The sequence below is a fragment of the Panthera tigris genome, chromosome D1 (assembly GCF_018350195.1).
Source record: "Panthera tigris isolate Pti1 chromosome D1, P.tigris_Pti1_mat1.1, whole genome shotgun sequence".
Taxonomy (NCBI): domain Eukaryota; kingdom Metazoa; phylum Chordata; class Mammalia; order Carnivora; family Felidae; genus Panthera; species Panthera tigris.
Genome location: NC_056669.1, coordinates 33,256,430 through 33,282,876, shown reverse-complemented (window position 1 = coordinate 33,282,876; position 26,447 = coordinate 33,256,430). Strand labels below are relative to the sequence as shown.

General features: G+C 36.9%; 1 protein-coding gene across 1 annotated transcript in view; it reads left to right on the top strand.

Moving 5' to 3' along the window:
• CNTN5 (contactin 5) overlaps positions 1–23,554 on the top strand; it is a 534,453-nt gene extending 510,899 nt beyond the window's left edge. The window contains exons 20-23 of the mRNA XM_042959596.1: positions 3,941–4,127; positions 4,565–4,677; positions 18,589–18,757; positions 23,451–23,554. Coding sequence (XP_042815530.1) covers positions 3,941–4,127; positions 4,565–4,677; positions 18,589–18,757; positions 23,451–23,554 — 573 coding nt within the window. The remainder of the gene's footprint in view (positions 1–3,940; positions 4,128–4,564; positions 4,678–18,588; positions 18,758–23,450) is intronic.
• The last annotated feature ends 2,893 nt before the right edge of the window (positions 23,555–26,447 follow it).

The window sequence follows — 26,447 nt, the reverse complement described above, 5'->3', positions numbered from 1 at the left end:
CGGGGGCTCAGCAGCTCTCCCTCCCTTTGTCCTCCAGCCTTCCCGTTTTCTGAGCAGAGCTGTTAACTTATGACCTCCAGACGCTAAGTCGCGCTTGCTATCGGAACAGAGTCCATCAGGCCACTCCGCTTTTGCCAGCCAGACTCGGGGCTCTGCTTGGCCGGCGAGCCTCCCCTCTGCCCCGGCTCCCTCCCGCCAGTCCGTGGAGCGCTCACTGCCTTGCCGCCCTTCCCACCCTCTTCCGTGGGCCTCTCGTCTGCGCTTGGCTCCGGAGACTCAGTCCTGCTAATCCTCTAGCGGTTTTCTGGGTTATTTAGGCAGGTGTAGGTGGAATCTAAGTGTTCAGCAGGACGCGTGGTGAGCCCAGCATCCTCCTATGCCGCCATCTTCCTTCCTATCCTCAAAATAAGTGTACTCTTAATCCCTTCACTTATTTCACCTACCTTCCCCTCTGATATCCTTTGTTTTAAACAAGTACCCTCAGTTAAAGTTATTTTTTTTTTCAGCAAGAACATGTTTTACTTGATGCATACTTCAGAATACACTCTAAGTTTTAGCTGATGCAAGAATTTCTGTTTTTTTCACATTCAGTTACTTAAGAAACATTTTATCTGTCACTTAGGATGCTTTATTTTAGGGTGATTAATCGGAACATTAAACATTCAATATTTAGAAGTCCAAAATTTATAATTGAAATCTGTATCAAATCTGTATCAAAATTTGTCAAATTTGACCATACTCATCTCCCTCAAGTACGTATACTTAATTTAAAATAATCTAACCAAAAGAGGTTAGAGTGGGAGAGAGCCAAAGCATTAGAGACTGTTAAAAACTGAGAACAAACTGAGGGTTGATGGGGGGTGGGAGGGAGGGCAGGGTGGGAGGGAGGGCGGTGGGTGATGGGTATTGAGGAGGGCACCTTTTGGGATGAGCACTGGGTGTTGTATGGAAACCAATTTGACAGTAAATTTCATATATTAAAAAATAAAAAAATAAAAATAAAAAATAAAAAATAAAAAAAAAATAAAATAATCTAACCAATTAAAGTAAATTAAAATAGAAAAGCAAGAATCAGATATACCACTGGAAAGGAAAGATATGTGTCTGCTCATCCAACAACATCTCAGCCAATTTTGCAGTTTGAAAATAACTTAGATTTATTCAGTTAAAATATTCTCAAGCACCAAGCAAGATAAGCTAGTTCTCAGAATTGGGAATAATGAGTCCATCATCATATAAAAGATAGGATTTTAGAGGAGTCCAGCTTTAATCAAATAGCTTTAATCAAACAGATATTTGAAGTTCAGTCAGTTCAAATCTGTGAAGAGACAGGGATGAGAAATAAGAATGCAATTATCTTTTTAGGCTTTAAAAAAAATAGAGAGATAGATATATACATAGATATACAAGATCTGTGTATATGTATCAGACAGTTTTAGTCCCAAAGAACTAAACTACTCTAAATAGTTTAAGAGGTACCTTATTATAGTTATTAAATGCTTTACTAACTTATCAAGTTAAATTAATAGACTCCAGGGTGACTTGAAAGACCAAGAATGACTCTTAAAGTCAAACTACAGAATCAACACAAAGGAAGATGTCTTTTAAGCCACCAGCCCCAGAAGCACACTCCACTACCATGGTTAAGGAAGCCTCTATAATCAGGATGGTGCCACATTCAGAAAGGGGCTGTGATCTGGAGAGCTCTGCTACTGTTGCCGGTTCCAGAATCCCACCATGCCAACTATGATTTGTACCAACGAAATAAACATCCTGCGCCCTACTTCTTGACTAACAAAGCTGATGGTTAGACAATGAGTCACTTATTAATGCTGTCTGGAGGGGCAGGGAGTGGAGGAAAAGTAATGACTCCCTTAATGTGCTTACCAGCAGAAAAGAAGAAGCAGAAGTTCAATCTCCATCTCACTTTTATTTTCAAATGCCAGGCATATTCATCTGACTGGCTGAAGCTAAAACACATTGAATCCAAACTACAAAGGAGTCTTAAAAATAATATTTTTTAGCTCTCCATCCTCTTCAGTACAGGAAGACACCTGGAACGAGAGGAAATGGATGTTGAACACTAATGTACCATATCCCTTTGGTAACTCAACATACATACACATCATTTTCCACATTCAACAACCTTCAAAAGTAACAATAAGCAACAACCATATTCCAAACTGATATGGTACAAATGTAGCTTTTTAAAAATTTTAAACGTTTATTTATTTATTTTTTAGAGAGAGAGTACAAGCTGGGGAGGGGCAGAGAGAGAGGGAGAGAGAGACTCGAATACAGGCTCTGTACTGTCAGCACAGTGGCCCATGTGTGGTTCAAACCCACGAACTGTGAGATCATGACTTGAGCTGAAGTCAGACACAACCGACTGAGCCACCCAGGTGCCCCAACAAATATAGCTTTTACAAATGAAAATATATGTACCCTTTCCCCAAACAAGAAATTCAAATCTGTCCGTGTCAGGGTGAAAGTTTATTCTTCCTCTAATGAACTATATTAGAAAGTTACCTATGTACAACACTATATAAAATATCAAAAGAAATAAGGAGCCCAAGTCATTTAATATGTACATACAAAACAGTACATGGAAGAAAGTATGACTATTATAGTCTTCATTTAATAAAATTGCAGTTACAATTTATAACTTCCTTCTTCCTCTACCCATTTCTTATTCCCTTTGCCTTCAGCCAGCACCTAGGCTGGTAAAGACCTTTTAATTTGATATGGTGACTCAAATGTTTTTTCCTCAGAGAGGAAATGAGAGCCTATAATGACTTCCTATGGCTACAGCTGGAAATGGTAGTCTTTGGCATGCTCCAGAATATTTCAAATAATAAACCCCTTGCTGCCCACAATGTATGGTAGCACCCTTAGCTGAAAGAACATCTGGAAAAGATGGTGTTTGGCTTTCTAGCCTCTACAGTAGACAAAGCACTTCAAGAAGCATGATGGGTGCAGTGATCCACTTCTTTCACCACAGTAATGAATAGGGGAAAAAAGCACTACTGTTCTATTACTTTTACCATAGTAAGTAGAGAAATAAAAGCTACCCTTTTATCTACTTCTACATGGTTATGCTCTAAGGTCTGAAACACCGTTAAGCTTTAGGTATATAAAGACAAGACAAAGTCACAAAGAAATTGAGTTTGGTACAAAAGCAGCCACCACAAACTTATAATCAGGAAAAGTCATTTCTCCCTCCCTCCCAGATCCTAGCAATGTGACTTCTCTACATTTAGAACACTCCCAAGTACCATGAGTGTTATTAAACCCATACAGCTTAGGGGCATCTGGGTGGCTCCGTCGGTTGAGCATCCGACTTCAGCTCGGGTCATGATCTCACAGTCTGTGAGTTCGAGCCCCGCGTCGGGCTCTGTGCTGACAGATCAGAGCCCGGGGCCTGTTTCAGATTCTGTGTCTCCTTCTCTCTCTGACCCTCCCTCATTCATGCTCTGTCTCTCTCTGTCTCAAAAATAAAATAAAACGTTAAAAAAATTTTAAAAAAATACAGCTTGTATGACTCATCTTTATGTGGGGCCCAGGAGGAAATACCGTTCATGTAGATTTCTCAAATAATTCATTCAAAGCCCCATGGCTTTGGAAGGTAAAAGTTTCTGATAACTTATGAGAGAAAAGCACTTCTTCAGTTTCTTTGAATAATTTTTCCTTAATGTCAGGATGTGTTTTTGGCTCTTTCCAAGCAATTCATGCTACCAAGCTAGAAGATAGCACCTTTTGTGGCTCTGTTGAGTACTGCTAAGATGCACACAGACACAGATCAGGCTATGACTAAGACTGATTTTTGCCTCATTAGTAACACCTGTTAATGTTTTAAGAAAACATCAAAAAAAAAAATCAAACAATCACAATCATAGGAGAAACTTCAAAGTTAATCTGTCATGTAATAATTTGTTGACAGGTTGGTTATCGGAAAGACATGGAACAAGAAGATGCAGCAGAAACAGTCAAAACTAGAGGAAATGAGTCATCTGTCATTCTAACAGGATTAGAAGGAAATACTTTATATCACTTCAGAGTGAGGGCTTATAATGGTGCTGGATATGGGCCACCTAGCAGTGAAGTGAGTGCAACCACCAAGAAATCCCGTAAGTGACCTGGGCTTTTTGTTTGTTTCAGACAGAAGGGGATATATCTGTTAACATTTCTGAAAGCCATGTGAGATACATAATAAGGAGAGCTAAAGGGGAGTTTTGATTCTTAGTCTTGCTTCAATGCTTAGATCTGAATTCCAAATCTAGCTCAAAACATTTTGTATTCACAGTAAAGGTTATCTTCCTGTGAAACAAGGCCAAGCAATTTTGACACAGAAAGAAGATAAAAGGATTCTGGTTCAAAAGCTCAGTAGAGTAGCCATTAAAATGACACTCCTGGAGCAAAAACCTTCCTTATCTGACTCCAGCTGGAAAGAAGCGTATGGTGTCAGCCAACTACTAAACACAAGAAAAGACTGACATACAAATATTTAAGTGAAGAAATGTATTTAAGACTCCTTATCAGTTCACTTTCACTTTTTATTTTGCAGCCCCTAGTCAAGCACCTAGCAATCTCAGGTGGGAACAGCAAGGTTCTCAACTTTCTCTTGGCTGGGAACCTGTCAGACCATTAGCCAACGAATCTGAAGTCATGGGCTACAAGGTCAGTGTGCTTCTTCACTCTCTGGTATAGATATTTGGCTCAAAAACTGTTATTATGAGGATGTACAGTTAATAAGGCATAAAAAGACCCATTAGCATACCTGTTTTTTTGCCAATAATTTTCTACCTATAACGTAGGAAAAAGTCTCCCTCCAATGGGAAAGCCAAGGCAGTCAAAATCAGTTTCAACTGAAAAGATATAGGAAGGGAAGAAGTAGGAAAAGCAGCAACAATTTGAACACAGGATGAAGATGGCTCCATGAAGCACATGTGAGGGCCAGCAAAACTTGGGCAGAGTCCTGGAATTCTTTCCCAGTAGACAAACTTTTCTGGCAGATAACAAAGACTGGATGACTTAATTTGAGTGGAAAGACTCTATTAGCAGAAAAAAGAAGAAATGCTAAGGCCAGAACTCTGGGTTAAGAAAGAGTCCATGGAGAGGCAGCAAGCTCCAAAATAGACACAACATTTCACATACAGTCATCCTGCAATGTACCAGCAAGAGGGCTGGGAATATAAAAACATTTAGTTCGTTTTTGAAAAACAACTTTGAAAAAAAAAAGAAAAACAACTTTTTCTCTAATTTTAAAATATATATGTGGTCTATGTATTGAATTGGCTGAATTTAAAATTCTTTTTTCATCAGATTCGATGATTGTCTTAAACTCCATATAGAATCATTAGTTGAGTATTATTTATATAATAAACTTTAAGCATTTTAATGATAATATTTAGACTGAAAATCATCATTAATGTGGCTTTTCAATCATCAGAAAGGGTAACACAGTATTTTATATATAAAGTGCTAAAACTCTGAAACTAACAACTGAAGAAGTTATAAATGGAATATATTTTTTAAGGTAAGTAATTCCCATTAACATATTTTAAGATACACATTATATTATTTCTTACAGACTGTAATTAATGTGGATTGCAGACACTTTCATTACTCAACCACACACACTGAAATCTGTTCTCATTCTCAGAGATATTGAATTTGATCTTTTGGGGGAGGGCAGGTGAGTTATTTTTTTAATCCAGCTAGAAGTATAGTATGCAATTACTTATGAGTGTATATCAGATGTGTGTTTTTCCAGCATGGACTTGCATTTGTTAGGTATAGTGGGAAAATAACACTAGCTTCTGAGTCAGACAGACTTTTGTTACTTTTGTGTTACTCTGAGCAAGTTGCTTGATCTCTCTGGGTCTCATTTTCTTAACTTCAAAATCGCAAAATAAAAATAAAATAATATATATCACACAGGATTGTTTTAAGGGTTAAATAAGATAATTTATGTAAAATAGTACATAGCTGTTAGCATATAGAATGTGCTTACTTAAAAATAGCTACTATTTATTCTAATTTTTGGAGGAGAATATCTGGTTAGGTGAAATTTTAACAAAAGGAACTGATCTTTGAAAAATGCTTGCCAGTTCTGTCTACAGGAAGACAGTACAAGTCACCCTAGAATACCTTCTTGTTGGGGGAAGAATCACTAGCTTGTTCCATCTTAGGTGTGTAAGTTAATGACAAGTAGGTACACATTGACAGAGGATTTTTCTTTCTTTTATTTCCTTGAAATAGTTATACTTTCTTATGTCCTTGAGAAGAAACAGCTGCTCCCTAAGAGAGGAGTCTGTTGATAACAAATGGAGTGAAACCTCAAAGCCTGTTCTTTTGCAACTAAACATTTTTAGAATTTCTGACCGACAGGATAATCCCCAATGAGAGACTTATTGGCAGAAATGTCACTAAGGGCCCCATGAGGGAAAGAACAGTTTAGGCTGATGACTGCAACTTAATGCAGAGCCTGGATTCTCCTGGGAAAGTCCAGTTTTCACAGAGCAGGTAGCTCTGGCTGAAATCTCCTCCTGATGCAGGCACAGGGACTCCTGGGTGGCTCAGTCAGTTTAGGGTCTGACTTCGGCTCAGGTCATGATCTCATGGTTCATGAGTTCAAGGCCTGCATCAGAATCTCTACTTCAGCATAGATGCTCTTCGGATCCTCTGTCTCCCTCTCTCTCTGCCTCTCTCTCTCTCTCTCTCCTTCTCTCTCTCCACCCCTCAAAAATAAATAAACATTAAACAAAGAGAAACAGTAGGCACACCTGGGTGGCTTAGTCTGTAAGCATAGGACTTCAGCTCAGGTGGTGATCTCACAGTTTCTGGGTTCGAGCCCGCATAGAGCTCTGTGCTGACACCTCAGATCCTGGGGCCTTCTTCAGAGTCTGTGTCTCCCTCTCTCTCTCTGCTCCTCTCCTGCTTGCACTCTCTTTATAAATAAATAAATAAATAAATAAATAAATAAATAAAACATTAACAAAAAAGAATAGCTGCAAATTTAAACTAAACGATGTAACCCCGAGAACACAAGCTTGTAGCCCCCTTTTCTGAGTATGACTCTGAGGAAAACTTCTCTAGCCCAGACAAGATCTGCACTGCAGCTAAAGAGCTGTGCCCCTGCAGGGAGGTTCACACAAGTGTGGAATGGCCAAGGCTGAGCATGAAACTCAGAGGAAAATGATCTCTTTGATTCCTACTACATCCCCACAAATTACTGACAAACCAAGAATGACCTAACCTCTGGACCAAGAATGCCAGTACAATAGTGGGCCACCTAATTAGTGTATGGCAGTCACAAAGACTAACTAAAGTAGGGACAAGTCAGCACACTACTTCCCTATCCAGAAGGTAATTTGAGGTAGAGGACTTCCTGTTAAACAGGGTAAGAGAAAGCTTCCACCATTAATTACAATATCAAAAAGAGAAGTAAATTTATTTTTGCTCCTTATCTTTGCTAAGTTACTTTACTTTTATAAACAAAAGACATCACTAGAAATGTACATCGTATCTACATACGTAAGTTTCAGCCTGTGACAACTTGGAGTCAATGCTTAGATTTAAAATGCAAAGATTACATATTCCACCTTTTGTATTAAGTCCAGTGTAAAGTAGATGAATTCATAAAGGTCTTTAGCTCAAAGTTTTCTGGATTTTGAAAATTATTGAAAGATGATAAAAATGGAGAAAAATAGATTTGTTCTCCAGACTTGACCCATAAATAATATACTCAATTTTTTTTTACTTATAGTTAGGATACTATATACGAGATTTAACTCATTCTTTGAAAACAAACCACAAAGATAGCATAATAAAATAATAAGAAGTTAAAATAGTGGAATTTGACTAATCCATTTTCTAAGAACCATGTATCTGGCTTGTTTACTTAACTTCAGAATTGAAGTGTCAATATATATATAAGGCTAATACATTAACAGAAAATTATATGAGACATTTTGTGCAAGGTGTTAAGAAAAAGGAGGTCTCCTCATCATAAATCTTATTGGGAACTTGACCAAGAATGTAGTGGAAGAAGGATAGAATCAACCCATATGATTGTGTCAGAGGTGACACATTAGAATTAAATCCATTCAGATAAATATGAAGTATTACCTAGCTGTGAAATTTCTTACTGCATTTTTGAGATCATCCAAGAGATCCTGAACTTCCTGAGATTTTGTTTAACAAGCCCAGATTTGACAGTAATAGTTTCAAGACATCACAGTTTTTCATTTAAAACTAAGAGAAATACAAGCTTGAAGAACCAGAAGAAAATTGGGCAATTCCAGATATGGCTACAAAATAATGTCACTCATATAAAATAACTCTCCATTTGAAAAGTTGAATCAAATTTGGGCATTTATTTGTGTATTTAGGACTTCTTCAGGTCAATTATTATTATTTTATTTTCTTGTCTTTACATTTTCAAATTCATAAATAGTAACCTATATTATTAATATATTATTTATAAGTGATCAGGAAAATGGAGAAAAATTTCAAATATTTTTTTTCTAATGTAATGTATTTTTCCCAAATAAATTCTTTTCAAAGAAGAAAATTTCATTTTTGTAATTCCTCTAGTGTGAGGTCTATATGTAGAGTCCTTACTAATTTGGGCATATCTGTTACTGGCATTCCTAAAGAAACACCAATACCAATAACAAAGCTGTGGTGTAAAGCATATTCAGCCATAATTCTCCTTAATAATCTTGAGCATGGAGGAACTTTTTCTTTATATTCTGAAAGAAGCTTACCAAGATTATAAAGTAAAACAACCATCTTATCTCCACTTTATTCTTCTCACATAGATTTAAGTTCAAGTGAAAGGGAAAATAAATATCAAATCCCGAGGAGCTATACTTTCACTTGTGCAAATATTACCTTCCCCAGCAAAAGAAACTTTTATATACTCAGAAAATAATGCAAGCAGTTCAGAAGGAATTCAGGACAAGGACCTCAGGCTACATCCAAAAAAAAATAAGGTCTTATTTTTTAGTTTACATCTACAAAATATCCTTTCCTAGATATACAACTACTTTTCCGTACATCTCCCCCCATCACCTCTACTTTCTGCCTATTTACAGAGCCAAAGAGAGTAATGGAAAATCAGGCTCAAAGTTTACATGTTATTATGTGATCCATCAATATAAACAGAAGTTTATATTTATTTATCTAACTTAGATAGCAGGGCCTTCCAGACTCCTGAGATATATGTACACTTGGATTGATATTTTATTCCACACCCTACAGAATTCTGAAGCCCACCTCTATATTTATCCAGGAAGCCAACCTCTATATTTATCCAGCTTCTCAGGGGACTTAATGTCTATGATCATTCTAGTCTCACTGATTTCCGGTATCTTGCAGTTGTTCCTTCATGTTATATTCACCCTATGTATGGACACAGCCTCTTTCTTGTGATACCCCAAAATTTAAAAAGACTCATATATAATTCTCTTACATGTAATTATGCTTGAAATTTTTCATTATAAAATATTTTTAAAATGAAAACAGAAATGACATATATTATTAAATATATGCATGTACAAAGCAGACGATATAAATGTTGGCGGGAGCAGGCAGAGTGAAAAGCACACCTTAGATGCAAGGATCTGAAAATTGTCCATAGGAAGTCCTGTTCTTAAAAGTGCATCTGGCTATACTCCAGTCAGTGGCTTCTTACTGGGACTTGTGCTTCCCAACTTTTTTCATCTTGCTTCTACCATTTTGCTGACTTGTCCCCACCCTCCTCTTTCCACTAGAGCTTCAGATTCCTTGCCCTCTATTATGAAGAGCAGCTGTCCCCATTGATTATTCCCAAGATGCTCAGCTGCTGAATAGGCCTTCCTTTTAATTGGATCCATCCTTCTCAGGGGGCACTTTATAGTAAAACCAGCAAAATTTATTGTTATATCTTTAAGCATACTCATGACATTATTCTGTTAGCATCAGACATATGGACTAGCCATTTCCAGATCATGCCTTTCAGAATAGCAGTACAGCTTTAATTTTTTTTGTTTAGAATTACCTCTTTGAATAACTCACTCCTCCCAGCTGTTAAGGAGAATTTGAGAATAGTCTTGAAAATACACTTTCCTTTATGCCTAAAGATAGCTGCCATGGTAACTGCCATTCTGTAAATGTCCAGATTCACAAAGTATTCTCTGGCCTCCTTATTGTCAATAACTATTTCTGACATGTCTTGACTTAGCCTTGACTTAACTCCTTAGCTAACTCACACATTCCTCATTCTAATTCATCTTTTCTAAATCAGGATTTTAAAATGAGCCAAGATTCTCTAAAGTATCTAAGACTAACCATTAATTTAATGTATCTTTTCACTTAGTATACCCACTTACTGGCTCATAGCATCACATCTAGATCCCTGGATGTATTGGTAAAAGCCACATTTAATTTCAAACTCCTTTTGCTACCATTAACTGACATTTTTCCTGCGTTTACCTTTTGTTTCTAAATCTCAACTGATCCACAAATTTTTTTTTCAACTCTGGATTTTACAGAAGCATTAGATATGCATTACCAGCTGCATTTTTCTTTGTCATAAGAATTGTAATTTATTGAACCATAACAAGAATGTCCTCTAAAACAGTCAGTCCCCTGCCAATCCCCACCAATTTACATACTTTCTCATTGTCATAAATTTGCTTTCTAATTACCTCATGTGGATGATTAGAATTCTAATTCATTACACTGCTACAGTCAAAATGAGAAACCTAAATTCTGACACAATTATAATTTTTTAAGCCAAAAGAACCTGCTATGGGCATGCTCTGAGAAATGTTTCTGATTCCTCAAGTCTTGACCAAGTACCCATGCTGTGCATTGCTATCTCACTAAACACAGTTCCTATTGCAGTATATATCACACTTCATTGCATTGATATCTGCATGTAAGTGCCATGAGAGCAGGAACGATGTGGTCTTGTTCTCTTATGAATCTCTGATACATAGCACTGTTCCTGGCCCACATGATATGCCCAATAAATATTTGATGATACTCCTATCATTCTGAAGCTATGCTAAGGCTATGACTTCCTTCCCTATAAGTATTTCAGTACATACAATTATTGCACAGGTTATATACTTTTCAAGAGAAGTTACTTCTCTCCTAAAACCCTGAAGTAAACTTAAATCTGTGAAAGATAAAGGAAATGAAATTGAGGGACCATATATTACCAGAATGCAAAGGGGAGAATCAGATGCAGGCAGACTTCAATATATATCAATATTGTTCTGCTAAAGTTTATTCCCCTCTATGTACATTGGTTCAAGTGCAAAACATATTTTTAGAAGGAAAAAAAGTATAAATTTTTTGTCTAACTTCCTAAGACAGTCCATCTTTTATGATGCAATTGAAATACTGACCACTGACAAAGAACAATAATGGCAACAGAAGTAGCTTTCTCTTATTAAGCTTACCATGCACCAGGTCCTATGATGGGCATTTTATATGCATTCTCCCATTTCATTCTCCTAACAAAGCCATGAAAGAAAAATTATTATCTTTATTATATACTAGAGTCACTCGAGGTTTAGAAAGATTAGTAACTTGCCCAAATTTGCCCAGACAGGAATATGGAGATTGTGTTTTGTTTTGTTTTGTTTTGTTTTGTTTTGCTTTGTTTTGTTTGTGGGAGATTGTTTTGAATTGGGATCTGTAAGTAGATACATTATAATATAGCTCTGAAACAGCTCTTAACTGATCATCAGAACACTAACCTTCCAATGCAATATTTTCCCTAACTAGCCACCTGATCTTGTATAAATTGCATAACTCCTGTATTCTTTGCTTTCTAATATGTAAACATGGGATAATTCTATGTCCTAATTTGTAATTCTGAAACTTCCATGAATACATGTTCTATTCTAGTACCACGGACAGGTGTTGAAAAAGCCTTCCCTCTAATGGCCAAAGTTTCCAAATGCCAGTTCACAGAAAAGCAAACAACAAAAATAAAAGTAAAAACACTAAAATGTTAACTTCCAGCCATTTCTTACATTGTTAAGGATTTATTATTGATGCGTTTAAGAAATTATCACTTTAGTCCTTTCAATTGAAGAGGACAGCTGTGAGTACTCACTCGGGATACTATCCATTTCAATAACCAAGAGTAAAAGACTTTTAGTGATATGCCCCCTCACTACCTACTGCCCTAGTCTCAATATCACCATCTCCATATATCTTCTGTTTATTTTTTTTTCTTTTTTTTTTTCTTTTTTTTTAATTTTTTAATATATGAAATTTAGTGTCAAATTGGTTTCCATACAACACCCAGTGCTCATCCCAAAAGGTGCCCTCCTCAATACCCATCACCCACCCTGTCCTCCCTCCCACCCTGCCCTCTCTCCCACCCCCCATCAACCCTCAGTTTTTTCTCAGTTTTTAAGAATCTCTTATGCTTTGGCTCTCTCCCACTCTAACCTCTTTTTTTTTTTTTTTCCTTCCCCTCCCCCATGGGTTTCTGTTATGTTTCTCAGGATCCACATAAGAGTGAAACCATATGGTATCTGTCTTTCTCTGTATGGCTTATTTCACTTAGCATCACACTCTCCAGTTCCATCCATGTTGCTACAAAAGGCCATATTTCATTCTTTCTCATTGCCACGTAGTATTCCATTGTGTATATAAACCACAATTTCTTTATCCATTCATCAGTTGATGGACATTTAGGCTCTTTCCATAATTTGGCTATTGTTGAGAGTGCCGCTATAAACATTGGGGTACAGGTGCCCCTATGCATCAATACTCCTGTATCCCTTGGATAAATTCCTAGCAGTGCTATTGCTGGGTCATAGGGTAGGTCTATTTTTAATTTTCTGAGGAACCTCCACACTGTTTTCCAGAGTGGCTGCATCAATTTGCATTCCCACCAACAGTGCAAGAGGGTTCCTGTTTCTCCACATCCTCTCCAGCATCTATAGTCTCCTGATTTCTTCATTTTGGCCACTCTGACTGGCGTGAGGTGGTATCTGAGTGTGGTTTTGATTTGTATTTCCCTGATAAGGAGCGACGTTGAACATCTTTTCATGTGCCTGTTGGCCATCCGGATGTCTTCTTTAGAGAAGTGTCTATTCATGTTTTCTGCCCATTTCTTCACTGGGTTATTTGTTTTTCGGGTGTGGAGTTTGATGAGCTCTTTATAGATTTTGGATACTAGCCCTTTGTCCGATATGTCATTTGCAAATATCTTTTCCCATTCCCTTGGTTGCCTTTTAGTTTTGTTGGTTGTTTCCTTTGCTGTGCAGAAGCTTTTTATCTTCATAAGGTCCCAGTAATTCACTTTTGCTTTTAATTCCCTTGCCTTTGGGGATGTGCCGAGTAAGAGATTGCTACGGCTGAGGTCAGAGAGGTCTTTTCCTGCTTTCTCCTCTAAGGTTTTGATGGTTTCCTGTCTACATTCAGGTCCTTTATCCATTTTGAGTTTATTTTTGTGAATGGTGTGAGAAAGTGGTCTAGTTTCAGCCTTCTGCATGTTGCTGTCCAGTTCTCCCAGCACCATTTGTTAAAGAGACTGTCTTTTTTCCATTGGATGTTCTTTCCTGCTTTGTCAAAGATGAGTTGGCCATACGTTTGTGGGTCTAGTTCTGGGGTTTCTATTCTATTCCATTGGTCTATGTGTCTGTTTTTATGCCAATACCATGCTGTCTTGATGATGACAGCTTTGTAGTAGAGGCTAAAGTCTGGGATTGTGATGCCTCCTGCTTTGGTCTTCTTCTTCAAAATTACTTTGGCTATTCGGGGCCTTTTGTGGTTCCATATGAATTTTAGGATTGCTTGTTCTAGTTTCGAGAAGAATGCTGGTGCAATTTTGATTGGGATTGCATTGAATGTGTAGATAGCTTTGGGTAGTATTGACATTTTGACAATATTTATTCTTCCAATCCATGAGCAGGGAATGTCTTTCCATTTCTTTATATCTTCTTCAATTACCTGCATAAGCTTTCTATAGTTTTCAGCATACAGATCTTTTACATCTTTGGTTAGATTTATTCCTAGGTATTTTATGCTTCTTGGTGCAATTGTGAATGGGATCAGTTTCTTCATTTGTCTTTCTGTTGCTTCATTGTTAGTGTATAAGAATGCAACTGATTTCTGCACATTGATTTTGTATCCTGCAACTTTGCTGAATTCATGTATCAGTTCTAGCAGACTTTTGGTGGAGTCTATCGGATTTTCCATGTATAATATCATGTCATCTGCAAAAAGCGAAAGCTTGACTTCATCTTTGCCAATTTTGATGCCTTTGATTTCCTTTTGTTGTCTGATTGTTGATGCTAGAACTTCCAGCACTATATTAAACAACAGCGGTGACAGTGGGCATCCCTGTTGTGTTCCTGATCTCAGGGAAAAAGCTCTCAGTTTTTCCCTGTTGAGGATGATGTTAGCTGTGGGCTTTTCATAAATGGCCTTTATGATCTTTAAGTATGTTCCTTCTATCCCGACTTTCTCAAGGGTTTTTATTAAGAAAGGGTGCTGGATTTTGTCAAAGGCCTTTTCTGCATCGATTGACAGGATCATATGGTTCTTCTCTTTTTTTTTGTTAATGTGATGTATCACGTTGATCGATTTGCGAATGTTGAACCAGCCCTGCATCCCAGGAATGAATCCCACTTGATCATGGTGAATAATTCTTTTTATATGCTGTTGAATTCGATTTGCTAGTATCTTATTAAGAATTTTTGCATCCATATTCATCAGGGATATTGGCCTGTAGTTCTCTTTTTTTACTGGGTCTCTGTCTGGTTTAGGAATCAAAGTAATACTGGCTTCATAGAATGAGTCTGGAAGTTTTCCTTCCCTTTCTATTTCTTGGAATAGCTTGAGAAGGATAGGTATTATCTCTGCTTTAAATGTCTGGTAGAACTCCCCTGGGAAGCCTTCTGGACCTGGACTCTTATTTGTTGGGAGATTTTTGATAACCGATTCAATTTCTTCGCTGGTTATGGGTCTGTTCAAGCTTTCTATTTCCTCCTGATTGAGTTTTGGAAGAGTGTGGGTGTTTAGGAATTTGTCCATTTCTTCCAGGTTGTCCAATTTGCTGGCATATAATTTTTCATAGTATTCCCTGATAATTGTTTGTATCTCTGAGGGATTGGTTGTAATCATTCCATTTTCATTCATGATTTTATCTATTTGGGTCATCTCCCTTTTCTTTTTGAGAAGCCTGGCTAGAGGTTTGTCAATTTTGTTTATTTTTTCAAAAAACCAACTCTTGGTTTCGTTGATCTGCTCTACAGTTTTTTTAGATTCTATATTGTTTATTTCTGCTCTGATCTTTATTATTTCTCTTCTTCTGCTGGGTTTAGGCTGCCTTTGCTGTTCTGCTTCTATTTCCTTTAGGTGTGCTGTTAGATTTTGTATTTGGGATTTTTCTTGTTTCTTGAGATAGGCCTGGATTGCAATGTATTTTCCTCTCAGGACTGCCTTCGCTGCATCCCAAAGCGTTTGGATTGTTGTATTTTCATTTTCGTTTGTTTCCATATATATTTTAATTTCTTCTCTAATTGCCTGGTTGACCCACTCATTCGTTAGTAGGGTGTTCTTTAACCTCCATGCTTTTGGAGGTTTTCCAGACTTTTTCCTGTGGTTGATTTCAAGCTTCATAGCATTGTGGTCTGAAAGTATGCATGGTATAATTTCAATTCTTGTAAACTTATGAAGGGCTGTTTTGTGACCCAGTATATGATCTATCTTGGAGAATGTTCCATGTGCACTCGAGAAGAAAGTATATTCTGTTGCTTTGGGATGCAGAGTTCTAAATATATCTGTCAAGTCCATCTGATCCAATGTATCATTCAGGGCCCTTGTTTCTTTATTGACTGTGTGTCTAGATGATCTATCCATTTCTGTAAGTGGGGTGTTAAAGTCCCCTGCAATGACCACATTCTTATCAATAAGGTTGCTTATGTTTATGAGTAATTGTTTTATATATCTGGGGGCTCGGGTATTTGGCGCATAGACATTTATAATAGTTAGCTCTTCCTGGTGGATAGACCCTGTGATTATTATATAATGCCCTTCTTCATCTCTTGTTACAGCCTTTAATTTAAAGTCTAGTTTGTCTGATATAAGTATGGCTACTCCAGCTTTCTTTTGGCTTCCAGGAGCATGATAAATAGTTCTCCATCCCCTCACTCTCAATCTAAAGGTGTCCTCAGATCTAAGATGAGTCTCTTGTAGACAGCAAATAGATGGGTCTTGTTTTTTTATCCATTCTGATACCCTATATCTTTTAGTTGGCGCATTTAATCCATTTACATTCAGTGTTATTATAGAAAGATATGGGTTTAGAGTCATTGTGATGTCTGTATGTTTTATGCTTGTAGTGATGTCTCTGGTACTTTGTCTCACAGGATCCCCCTTAGGATCTCTTGTAGGGCTGGTTTAGTGGTGACAAATTCCTTCAGTTTTTGTTTGTTTGGGAAGACCTTTATCTCTCCTTCTATTCTAAATGACAGACTTGCTGGATAAAGGATTCTCGGCTGCATATTTTTTCTGTTTAGCACACTGTAGATATCGTGCCAAGCCTTTCTGGCCTGCCAAGTTTCAAAGGAGAGATCAGTCCCGAGTCTTATAGGTCTCCCTTTATATGTGAGGGCACGTTTATCCCTTGCTGCTTTCAGAATTTTCTCTTTATCCTTGTACTTTGCCAGTTTCACTATGATATGTCGTGCAGAAGATCGATTCAAGTTACGTCTGAAGGGAGTTCTCTGTGCCTCTTGGATTTCAATGCCTTTTTCCTTCCCCAGTTCAGGGAAGTTCTCAGCTATAATTTGTTCAAGTACCCCTTCAGCACCTTTCCCTCTCTCTTCCTCCTCTGGGATACCAATTATGCGTATATTATTTTTTTTTAGTGTATCACTTAGTTCTCTAATTTTCCCCTCATACTCCTGGATTTTTTTATCTCTCTTTCTTTCAGCTTCCTCTTTCTCCATAACTTTATCTTCTAGTTCACCTATTCTCTCCTCTGCCTCTTCAAGCCGAGCCATCGTGGTTTCCATTTTGTTTTGCATTTCGTTTAAAGCGTTTTTCAACTCCTCGTGACTGTTCCTTAGTCCCTCGATCTTTGTGGCAAGAGATTCTCTGCTGTCCTGTATACTGTTTTCAAGCCCAGCGATTAATTTTATGACTATTATTCTAAATTCACTTTCTGTTATATTATTTAAATCCTTTTTGATCAGTTCATTAGCTGTTGTTATTTCCTGGAGATTCTTCTGAGGGGAATTCTTCCGTTTGGTCATTTTGGAGAGTCCCTTGCGTGGTGAGGACCTGCAGTGCACTTCCCCTGTGCTGTGGTGTATAACTGGAGTTAGTGGGCGGGGCCGCAGTCCGACCCGATGTCTGCCCCCAGCCCACTGCTGGGGCCACAGTCAGACTGGTGTGTGCCTTCTCTTCCCCTCTCCTAGGGGCGGGATTCACTGTGGGGTGGCGTGTCCCATCTGGGCTACTTGCACACTGCCAGGCTTGTGTTGCTGGGGATCTGGCGTATTAGCTGGGGTGGGTAGGCAAGGTGCACGGGGGGTGGAGGGGCAGGCTTAGCTCGCTTCTCCTTAGGTGATCCACTTCAGGAGGAGCCCTGTGGCAGCGGGAGGGAGTCAGATCCTCTGCCGGAGGTTTGGCTCCGCAGAAGCACAGAGTTGGGTGTTTGCGCGGAGCGAGCAAGTTCCCTGGCAGGAACTGGTTCCCTTTGGGATTTTGGCTGGGGGATGGGCGGGGGAGATGGCGCTGGCGCCTTTGTTCCCCGCCAAGCTGAGCTCTGCCGTCCGGGGGCTCAGCAGTTCTCCCTCCCTTTGTCCTCCAGCCTTCCCGCTTTCCGAGCAGAGCTGTTAACTTATGACCTCCCAGACGCTAAGTCGCGCTTGCTGTCGGAACACAGTCTGTCCAGCCCCTCCGCTTTTGCCAGCCAGACTCGGGGGCTCTGCTTGGCCGGCGAGCCGCCCCTCCGCCCCGGCTCCCTCCCGCCAGTCCGTGGAGCGCGCACCGCCTCGCCGCCCTTCCTACCCTCTTCCGTGGGCCTCTAGTCTGCGCTTGACTCCGGAGACTCCCTTCTGCTAATCCTCTGGCGGTTTTCTGGGTTCTTTAGGCAGGTGTAGGTGGAATCTAAGTGATCGGCAGGATGCGCTGTGAGCCCCGCGTCCTCCTACGCCGCCATCTTCCGGAACTGCCGCCATCTTCTGTTTATTCCATACCTAATGCTATGGTTTTGTACTGCTTGGGTGTATTTTTTAATCTTCTCTTATCTTTTCCTAGAATTCTCATCCTTTTCTCCAACTGGTAAACTCTATTTATCTTCACATACTTAGTTCAGGCATCTCCTCCTCTAAAACGTGTTTCCTAACGCACAGACAGAATTAAATTCTCTCTTCTATATTTTCATAGCATCTTTTTACACTTCCAGTGCTGCACATAGCACATGCATTATATTTGCTTACATATCTGTCAAAGATGTAAGCTCCCTCTGCTCAAAATGTGACATACAGTAGTCAGTCAATAAACATTTGGAATCCTCAACTGAATAGCAAATGTTTAAACCTCTGCTATTATTTCCAGGTTTTTTACAGGCAAGAGGGGCACAGCAACAGTCAAGTTATTGAAACACAGAAACCTCAAGCAGTAGTACCACTCCCTGATGCTGGAGTCTATATTATTGAAGTTCGAGCATACAGTGAAGGAGGGGATGGAACGGCTAGTTCCCAAATCAGGGTGCCATCCTATTCAGGTATGTTTTGATTGACATAATAGGCTTAATTTGATGACTACCAACAAATAGTGTAAGCCTCACCAAAATTAATATGATGAATTGCATGGTTCACATGAAGGGTCTCATTTCTCACTCTGATTTCCATACCATCCTCCAATTAATTCAAACCATGACACTATGTCCATAAGTGCAGAATTTCTACAAATCTAGAAAGGGGTTGATCTTTTCATTAGAATGTGCTCATTTGTGAAATTTCCTTGCCTATCATGGTCTCAAGCAGCACCTTGCTGGCTATTTCAGCTTTGCAATATTTTTTTAAATGTTTATTTATTTTTGAGAGAGAGACAGAGACAAAGACAGAGTATGAGCATGAGCATGAGCAGAGGAGGGGCAGAGAGAGGGGAGAGACAGAATCTGAAGCAGGGTCCAGGCTCTGAGTTGTCAGCACAGATCAGCCCAGAGCACAACACAGGGCTTTAACTCACGAACCGTGAGATCATGACCTGGGACTTAACTGACTGAGCCACCTAGGTGCCCCTGCAATATTGCTTTTAAACTGCCATTGCACTATTTTAACATACTCATTTTTCTATTATCTTGGTCACCTTTATCATTAGATAATGGAGAATGAGGTACAGGAAAGTTTAAGGGAAATTCTTCTTAAAATTAAACTTTGATCATGTTTATTGATTTCAAAATAAATTGTAAATTCTATTGTGTATTATTTTTGTATTGCTTTGTCAGCTTTACTGAGATATAACTCATACATAAAATTTTGTAGGTTTAAGGTATACAACTTGTTGATTTGATACACTTATACATTGCAAATTTATTACCTCCATAGCATTATCTAACTAACACCTTCATCGCCTCATATAACTGCCATTTCTTTTTGTAGTGAGAACATTTAAACTTTACTCCCTTAGCAACTTTCAAGTATGTACTTCAGTATTATTAACTGTACACTAGATTTCCAGAATTTATTTGTGACTCATTGTTATTATTAACAATATTAATAATTTCCAGCTTTTACTGAGCCTTTATTATGTGTTAGGCACGATCATAAGTCCTTTAAATACATCATCTTATTCAGTCTTAGTAACAATTATATGAAGTAGATGGCATTATTCATATTTTACAGAGAAATTTTAACTAACTTGCCTAAGATCTAAGTGGAAGAACCAGGATTTGGACCCAGGTATGGTTGTCTCTAAGGCCACGTATCTTTACCTCTTTACCACTACCATCATTATTACATCAGCAAAGGAATTATAGGACAAAAACTTTATAAATTTGGTAATGAATAACCATTTCATTGATGTAGTCAAAAAAGGAAACAAAAGATTTAATAAAGTATGCAAATCTCTCATTAAGAAAATATTAGACAATTTTCATTAAGTCCTTGAATAAAAATATGTAATGTGCATTTAATTAATGGGAAATTATGAACATTATTTATTATCATTCTCAAGCAGAATTGTCAGCCCAAAGGGAGGTATCCAGTGATATCCTATAGGACTCTGTATGTGGCTTCATTGTATTCAACATATTTATCAATTTGGATTAAGACAAAGGCATTATATATGAATTTTTTTGATGCCAAACAATGAGGTAGAAAAAAAAATAAAAATAAATGAGGTAGAAGGCAAATATAGGGAAGAAAATAATTAGAATGAAACTTTGAGGAAAAAAAAACATTACATAATATTTAATAAGTAAACTCTTACATAAAAATACAAGATGAGGGGCACCTGGGTGCCTCAGTTGGTTTAATGTCCAACTCTTGATTTCGGCTCAGATTATGATCTCACACATTGTGAGATCCAGCCCTGTGTTGGGCCTCGTGCTGATTGTGCAGCCTGCCTGGGATTCTCTCACTCCCTCTCTCTCTTCCCCTGTCCCTCCCCAGCTCTCTCTCTGTCTCCCTTTCTCGCTCTTTCTCTCTCTCTCTCAAAATAAATAAATAAACATTTTAAAAATACAAGATGAGATAAAGGATATTATTGGGACAATTGATAAAATTTGAATAATGTCTATAGATTACATTATATATATATATATATATATATATATATAAATTTCCTCTTTTAAAAAATTCTACTGTGGCTATATAAGAAAATGTCTTATTTTTAGGAACTATGCATTAAAGTATTTAAGGTGAAAGGTACATCATGTCTGCAACTTACTTTCAAATGGCTCAGGAAAATGTATATATTTATAGAGAAAATAATAAAGCAACAATGATGAAACAAACATTTAAGGGATCTGGATGAATTCTTTGTTCTATTTTTATAGCTTTTTGACACATCTAAAATTATTTCAAAGTGAAATGTTAAAAATAAAAAACACAAAATATAGGAAATCTGACACTTTCAGAAATTCAGGTGAAAAGACCTAAGAATTTAAATATATTGTGGCCCCACAAAAACTTAATACACTTTATGATTCATTTATAAAGTATAGTTTCAAGAGGAAGAAAGGTAATAATGTCTCCACACTGATTGGTTCACAATTGAACTGTTCATATGTGAGTATAAATTTTCAAGAGCACTTTGACAGATTATTTCCACAAAATGAAAAAGATTACAACTCTCTTCTTTATTTGCTTCATAAGTCTCAAATTTCTAAAAACAACAATACAATGAGCATTTACTGACCCTTGATCATATTCTTGGCATTATGCTAGGTGTTTTCTATATATTATCTTATCCTTTTAACAAACTTCTAAGTATTTTATTATTCTCCAAATCCCCAAGATTCCTTTCAACTCGAAGACAAAGTGTAAAGTGTCATCTGGACAATATCAGCCCCAAGTTTGAGAGTACTTATTAAAGACCTTGATTCTCCCATTGCACTGTAACTTCTATTCCATGAAAAACAAATTGTCAACTTTTATGTTTTAGTTAAAACGATATGGCTAGTGTAACACGTTTTCTGAGTTTTAATGAAGTGAAAACATAATATTATCTATCACAGACCCATAAGCAACAATTGGTTTCTTTCTTATCATTTTCCAAAAACCAAAAGCTCCAAGAAGTTCAAGGACTTGCTCTAGTGAAAAAGCTATTGATTTTGCAGTTGGGACTAAGACATAATTCAGTGTAGTTGTTTGTATTTTGTTTTGATTTGCTATACTAAAATAATGTTTTTTTTTCTTTGTGGATTCTATGTGAAATTTGAGCTATAGTCCCCACTTAGCATTCTGAAAGTGAGATGTTTTTGTAAAAGTATCATGTTAGTGGATTTGACAAGGACTCAGTCACTCTCAAAAAAAATAGAAAAAACTATTTTCACAGCTTTTATTATTAAGCATGCATACCACTCCAGTGAAGCTTTCTCCTTATGCCTTTCTTATAGCTCACATGTAGCCATGCACTTCCTAATAACCTCTTTTGTACAAGTTGAACTACATGTAACATTCTCTAATATGTTGATTAATAGTTTCATTAGCACCTTAGCTGTAAAAATTTTCAAAGTAAAGATTTGCTGCTGCTGCTGCTGCTGCTGTGTGTTTGTGTGTGTGTGTGTGTTACCAAACAAATGATTCTTCAGCTCTTAAGTAAACATCTGGGGAAAATTAGATACTATTTCCATAACAAAAATTATAACCAGATCCCATTAACACTCAACTCTGGCCAGAGAAGATAACTTGACAGAAGGATGATTCCAAAAATTGAATGGTACATTTATTTTATTATTAATCTATCATTAAGGTCTCAATCAAGGTCAAGGCCAGTCATTATTTTAAGAGAGACAATACATAAGAACATCTGTTTCCACTAATCCCAGCTCAGTGACTTCAAGCAAGTTCTATTATCTAAGCTCCAGTTCCCTCAACTGCAACAGGGGGATAAAAACAATACTTACTGCATAGGTATGTCATGAGGATCGAACAAGATAATATGTGTAAAGAGCTCAGTACAACACATTGCATATAGCAAGAATTCATTAAATATCAATCATGATGATGATACTTCAGACTTCTGGCTTGAGGAACCATTAGTAAAGTTAAATCTAAGGGTAACATTTAGTTTATGTGGAGCTTAGTTATGTGGCATTACCTAAACTACTTCAAACTAATCAATTCAAATCAGTAAGTTTAATCTAACAGCCAACCCCCCTAATTCATTAACTGCATACAATAATTTGGTCTCAAGATGGAAGAATTTCTACTGGATGTAGGGAAGAGTGACGAAAGATGGCTCTCCTTTGCCAAGTTAGGTATGAAAATCTAAAATTTAAGCCTGGTCAACTTAAACAGTTAAATAAATGAATAAGCTATGAGTATAATAAATTAAATAATTTTATTACTAAATTCAAAAATTGACTGAAGTAATTGAATTAGGAATTCTTATTGCCACAAACTTTTGCTAATTATTCTTGTTCCCTTTTCTGAACAATGTACTGTAGAAATTGTTTTATAATTCATACCTGGAATTTGGGATGTTTCCCATCAGTACATCATTGGTGAAAATTACACTAAATTTCCTGATTAGATTTTTTTTGATTTGACATAGCCTTTTATCACAGTATTCCATATATAGTTCTACCTTCCATGTAATTTTTGGGAAATCTTTATTTTATAAGCACACCCTCATTAGAAACAAACCCATGTTGCACTCATTAGTATTGCATACCTGAAAACAATTCTTTCCTAGCTCAAGCAAAACCAAAATAATTTGCTCCATTTAATGCTTCTCTATTTTCACAGGTGGGAAAATCACTAGTGCTCAATCGACCCTCCACACACTTTCTCCATCTTCATCATCGGTAACATTACTCTTGGCATTGATGATTCCCTCAACCTCTTGGTGAAAACTGCAGCTTAATTTGCTTTGCTTTAGCGTGAAAATAGCGGTGAATAGAGTGTAGTGTAAGTGGAGACCCAGGACCCTGAGATGAGCTTTAAAATTTTGGGACTGCACATGGTGCACTTACAAGAGGTTGGGGGGGAATATGACTTATCCATCAGGTTTCTCTTTGATTTTGTAAATGGAGAGGACAGTTCTTGGTCCAATAAAAATATGCAGATTGTATGTAATGAATTTTTTTTGTAAGTAAAAGTAATTTCTGTCAAATGTATTCTTTACTTTTTTAATATGTTGGAATTTGATTTTATATCTGATGACCCTGAATGTGTGCCATCCATTTGTTAATTAAGTGGTCTCTAGCAGATCTGTTTCAAACACAAATACAAAACTGAGAATGAAAAGTTTGCTGAAGACTCTGCAACTATCATTTTTCCTTTGGCTAACTACCCCAATTGACAAACTGGTAGATGAATGAAAAAAAAATAACTCAGTTGTGTGATCCATTATAGGATAAGTACACAAAAATTTTCTCAAAAAATTATTAGTTACTGCATAGAAAAATAGCAAAATTTGTCAATATGCTATTCTATATGCATCCCTAGGGCAAATTATTAGGGTAGGGAATAAGCCATTTACATTAGCGCAAGGTAAATAGAAAGTGATTCCAAATGAATTTAAGTGCTATTGTTTTTCATTAATTACTATGTTATCCAGCTGCAAATATAGTGTTTATTTTAGTTACAAAAAGATTAAAGTCACACACACAAATATGGTCACTAAAAACGGCAGACACTAATATGCTGCCAAAGGTGCTAACTTGAAAAAAAAATGAATACAGGACACAGCTTTCCCATTTCCCTACCTATTGCCAAAACAGATGTTGAATTAGGTCCAGGTCTTTCTTCTAATTGTCAACAATTTTAAGGACAATCAAAATTTGTTGTGCAAATAATTATGCATACAGATAGTCTGTGGATTAAAATGGTTCAAGCATAACAAATAAATTTTTATTTTTAATATACTTCCATGCATCCAATACCACTTATAAAATATTAGCAACTACTAAACTAAAAAGAACATCTTGAATAAATTGATCTTTGAATTAAGCTGTGGAAATATGGCCTCAGTATAAGGGCTCAGCTAGTCTAACTAGCCATACACTACTTGGGAAATCACCCCCATTTGCAATTTTGGGGAGTTACCTTGAATGGAAGTGACCCTAGAGAGTTTGAAATTGTAGTGAAAGTTTTCTACTTGATGATAATCATATAAAAATTCCAACTGATATAAGAATATGCCACAGTTCACCTAATACCCAAGAAGATGCCTGAAGGGATAGTTATTGCAAAGTCAAATGCCAAAAAAAGAGCTTGAAGAAACTAGTTTTGCAGATGATGTTAATATAAAAGAAAAGTAGTTTCTTTTCTTTTATAAAATCTAAGCCTGTTAATTCTGTTTGTACCATCCTTAACAGCAAGCAAAATGAAGCATTAATAAGCTCACACTGCTGGCTCTAAAGGTTAATCTTTACAGAATCAGGATATATTGGAATTGTTGTTTTGAACATCCTAAAAGATTGGGTTCAGAGCCATAGCACAACTATTTAAGTTGCTTACTCATTCTCTCTGGGCGGGGGGGGGGGGGAATTATATCCAAGACACCCCTAAACAAACAAGAAGTGATTTACAAGACTATTTTAGTTAACTGATTACTATAGTAAATGACTACAGATGGTGAATATTAAAGCCTGTGAATTATAACAACCAAGTGGCCTTCTTTCAGTACCCCTTTGGAGTGGGACAGGCTGGACTTTGCAAATAGAGGAATGCAAACTGTTTAGCAAGTAAAAATATAAAGATATAACTCTCATGAATATAGTGTAGCTTGCAGGAACAAATTTTGCATCTGAAAAAAAAGATGCAGCAAGAATTAAAGAGAATGGGCAATAATTTCTATTCCATATTGATTAATCAAATAATTTTCTTTATTTTCTGTGATGTTTTATACTAGATTTAATGAAGGACTTTAAGAATTAAGTTATTACTGAAACTCTTACAAAATGAAGTCCAGTAAAATATGTCAGTTTGTGGCAAATTAAAATGAACCAATGTTTTCAACTAGCTGATGGATGGTACACGTCTGATAGAATATTTACAAGTAGAATGTCTGATGTATTCTTACAGGAATTTGAGATAAGGGATGTTTTTACTCAACCTGGAAAGAATATGTATTTTGCATCATAAACTATAAAAAACACAGGTTTTAAATGTTTATGTTATGTTTTTCTGTATTACATACTTGTTACTTTGTAGAAAACAGAACAGCATTCCTTATCAAGGTACATTATTTTTCAGCTGCAGTACTGAGTGAGCTTTTTCTTGGATGGGATAATAACCGCACAGTCTTAAGTCACTAAAGAGACTGTATTTTTGTATAATGACAGTTGAACTATGAAGGAAAAAACACTTCATAAATAAAAATTTCATGAAAGTGAATGTTTTGCATACCCAAAATAAGGTACTGTGGACTCCATGTCAAACCGTTAAATATATTGTATACAATCTGTATATATACTATATATAATGGTATATATCATGTGGAAGGCACAGTCAGATAATAGTTCTGTGTACTGTTCTTGTAACACTAGATCTTTTTAATAAATAATTCTCTTTTTATTGACTTTTATCTTCTCTCCTGTGAGATACATGAATGGCATTATTTATTTCATTCAGACCACAGTATGATCATGATTATGGTAGTGTTTTTATGCTGAAAATATCACAATGTTAGTACTTTCTTAGTACTTTATGTTACAATTTTAGGTTCAAAAATATGCATAGATGTCCATGGTAGTTCCAATTCAAAAAGTGGAAGCCACGTCAAAGAATAAACCAAAG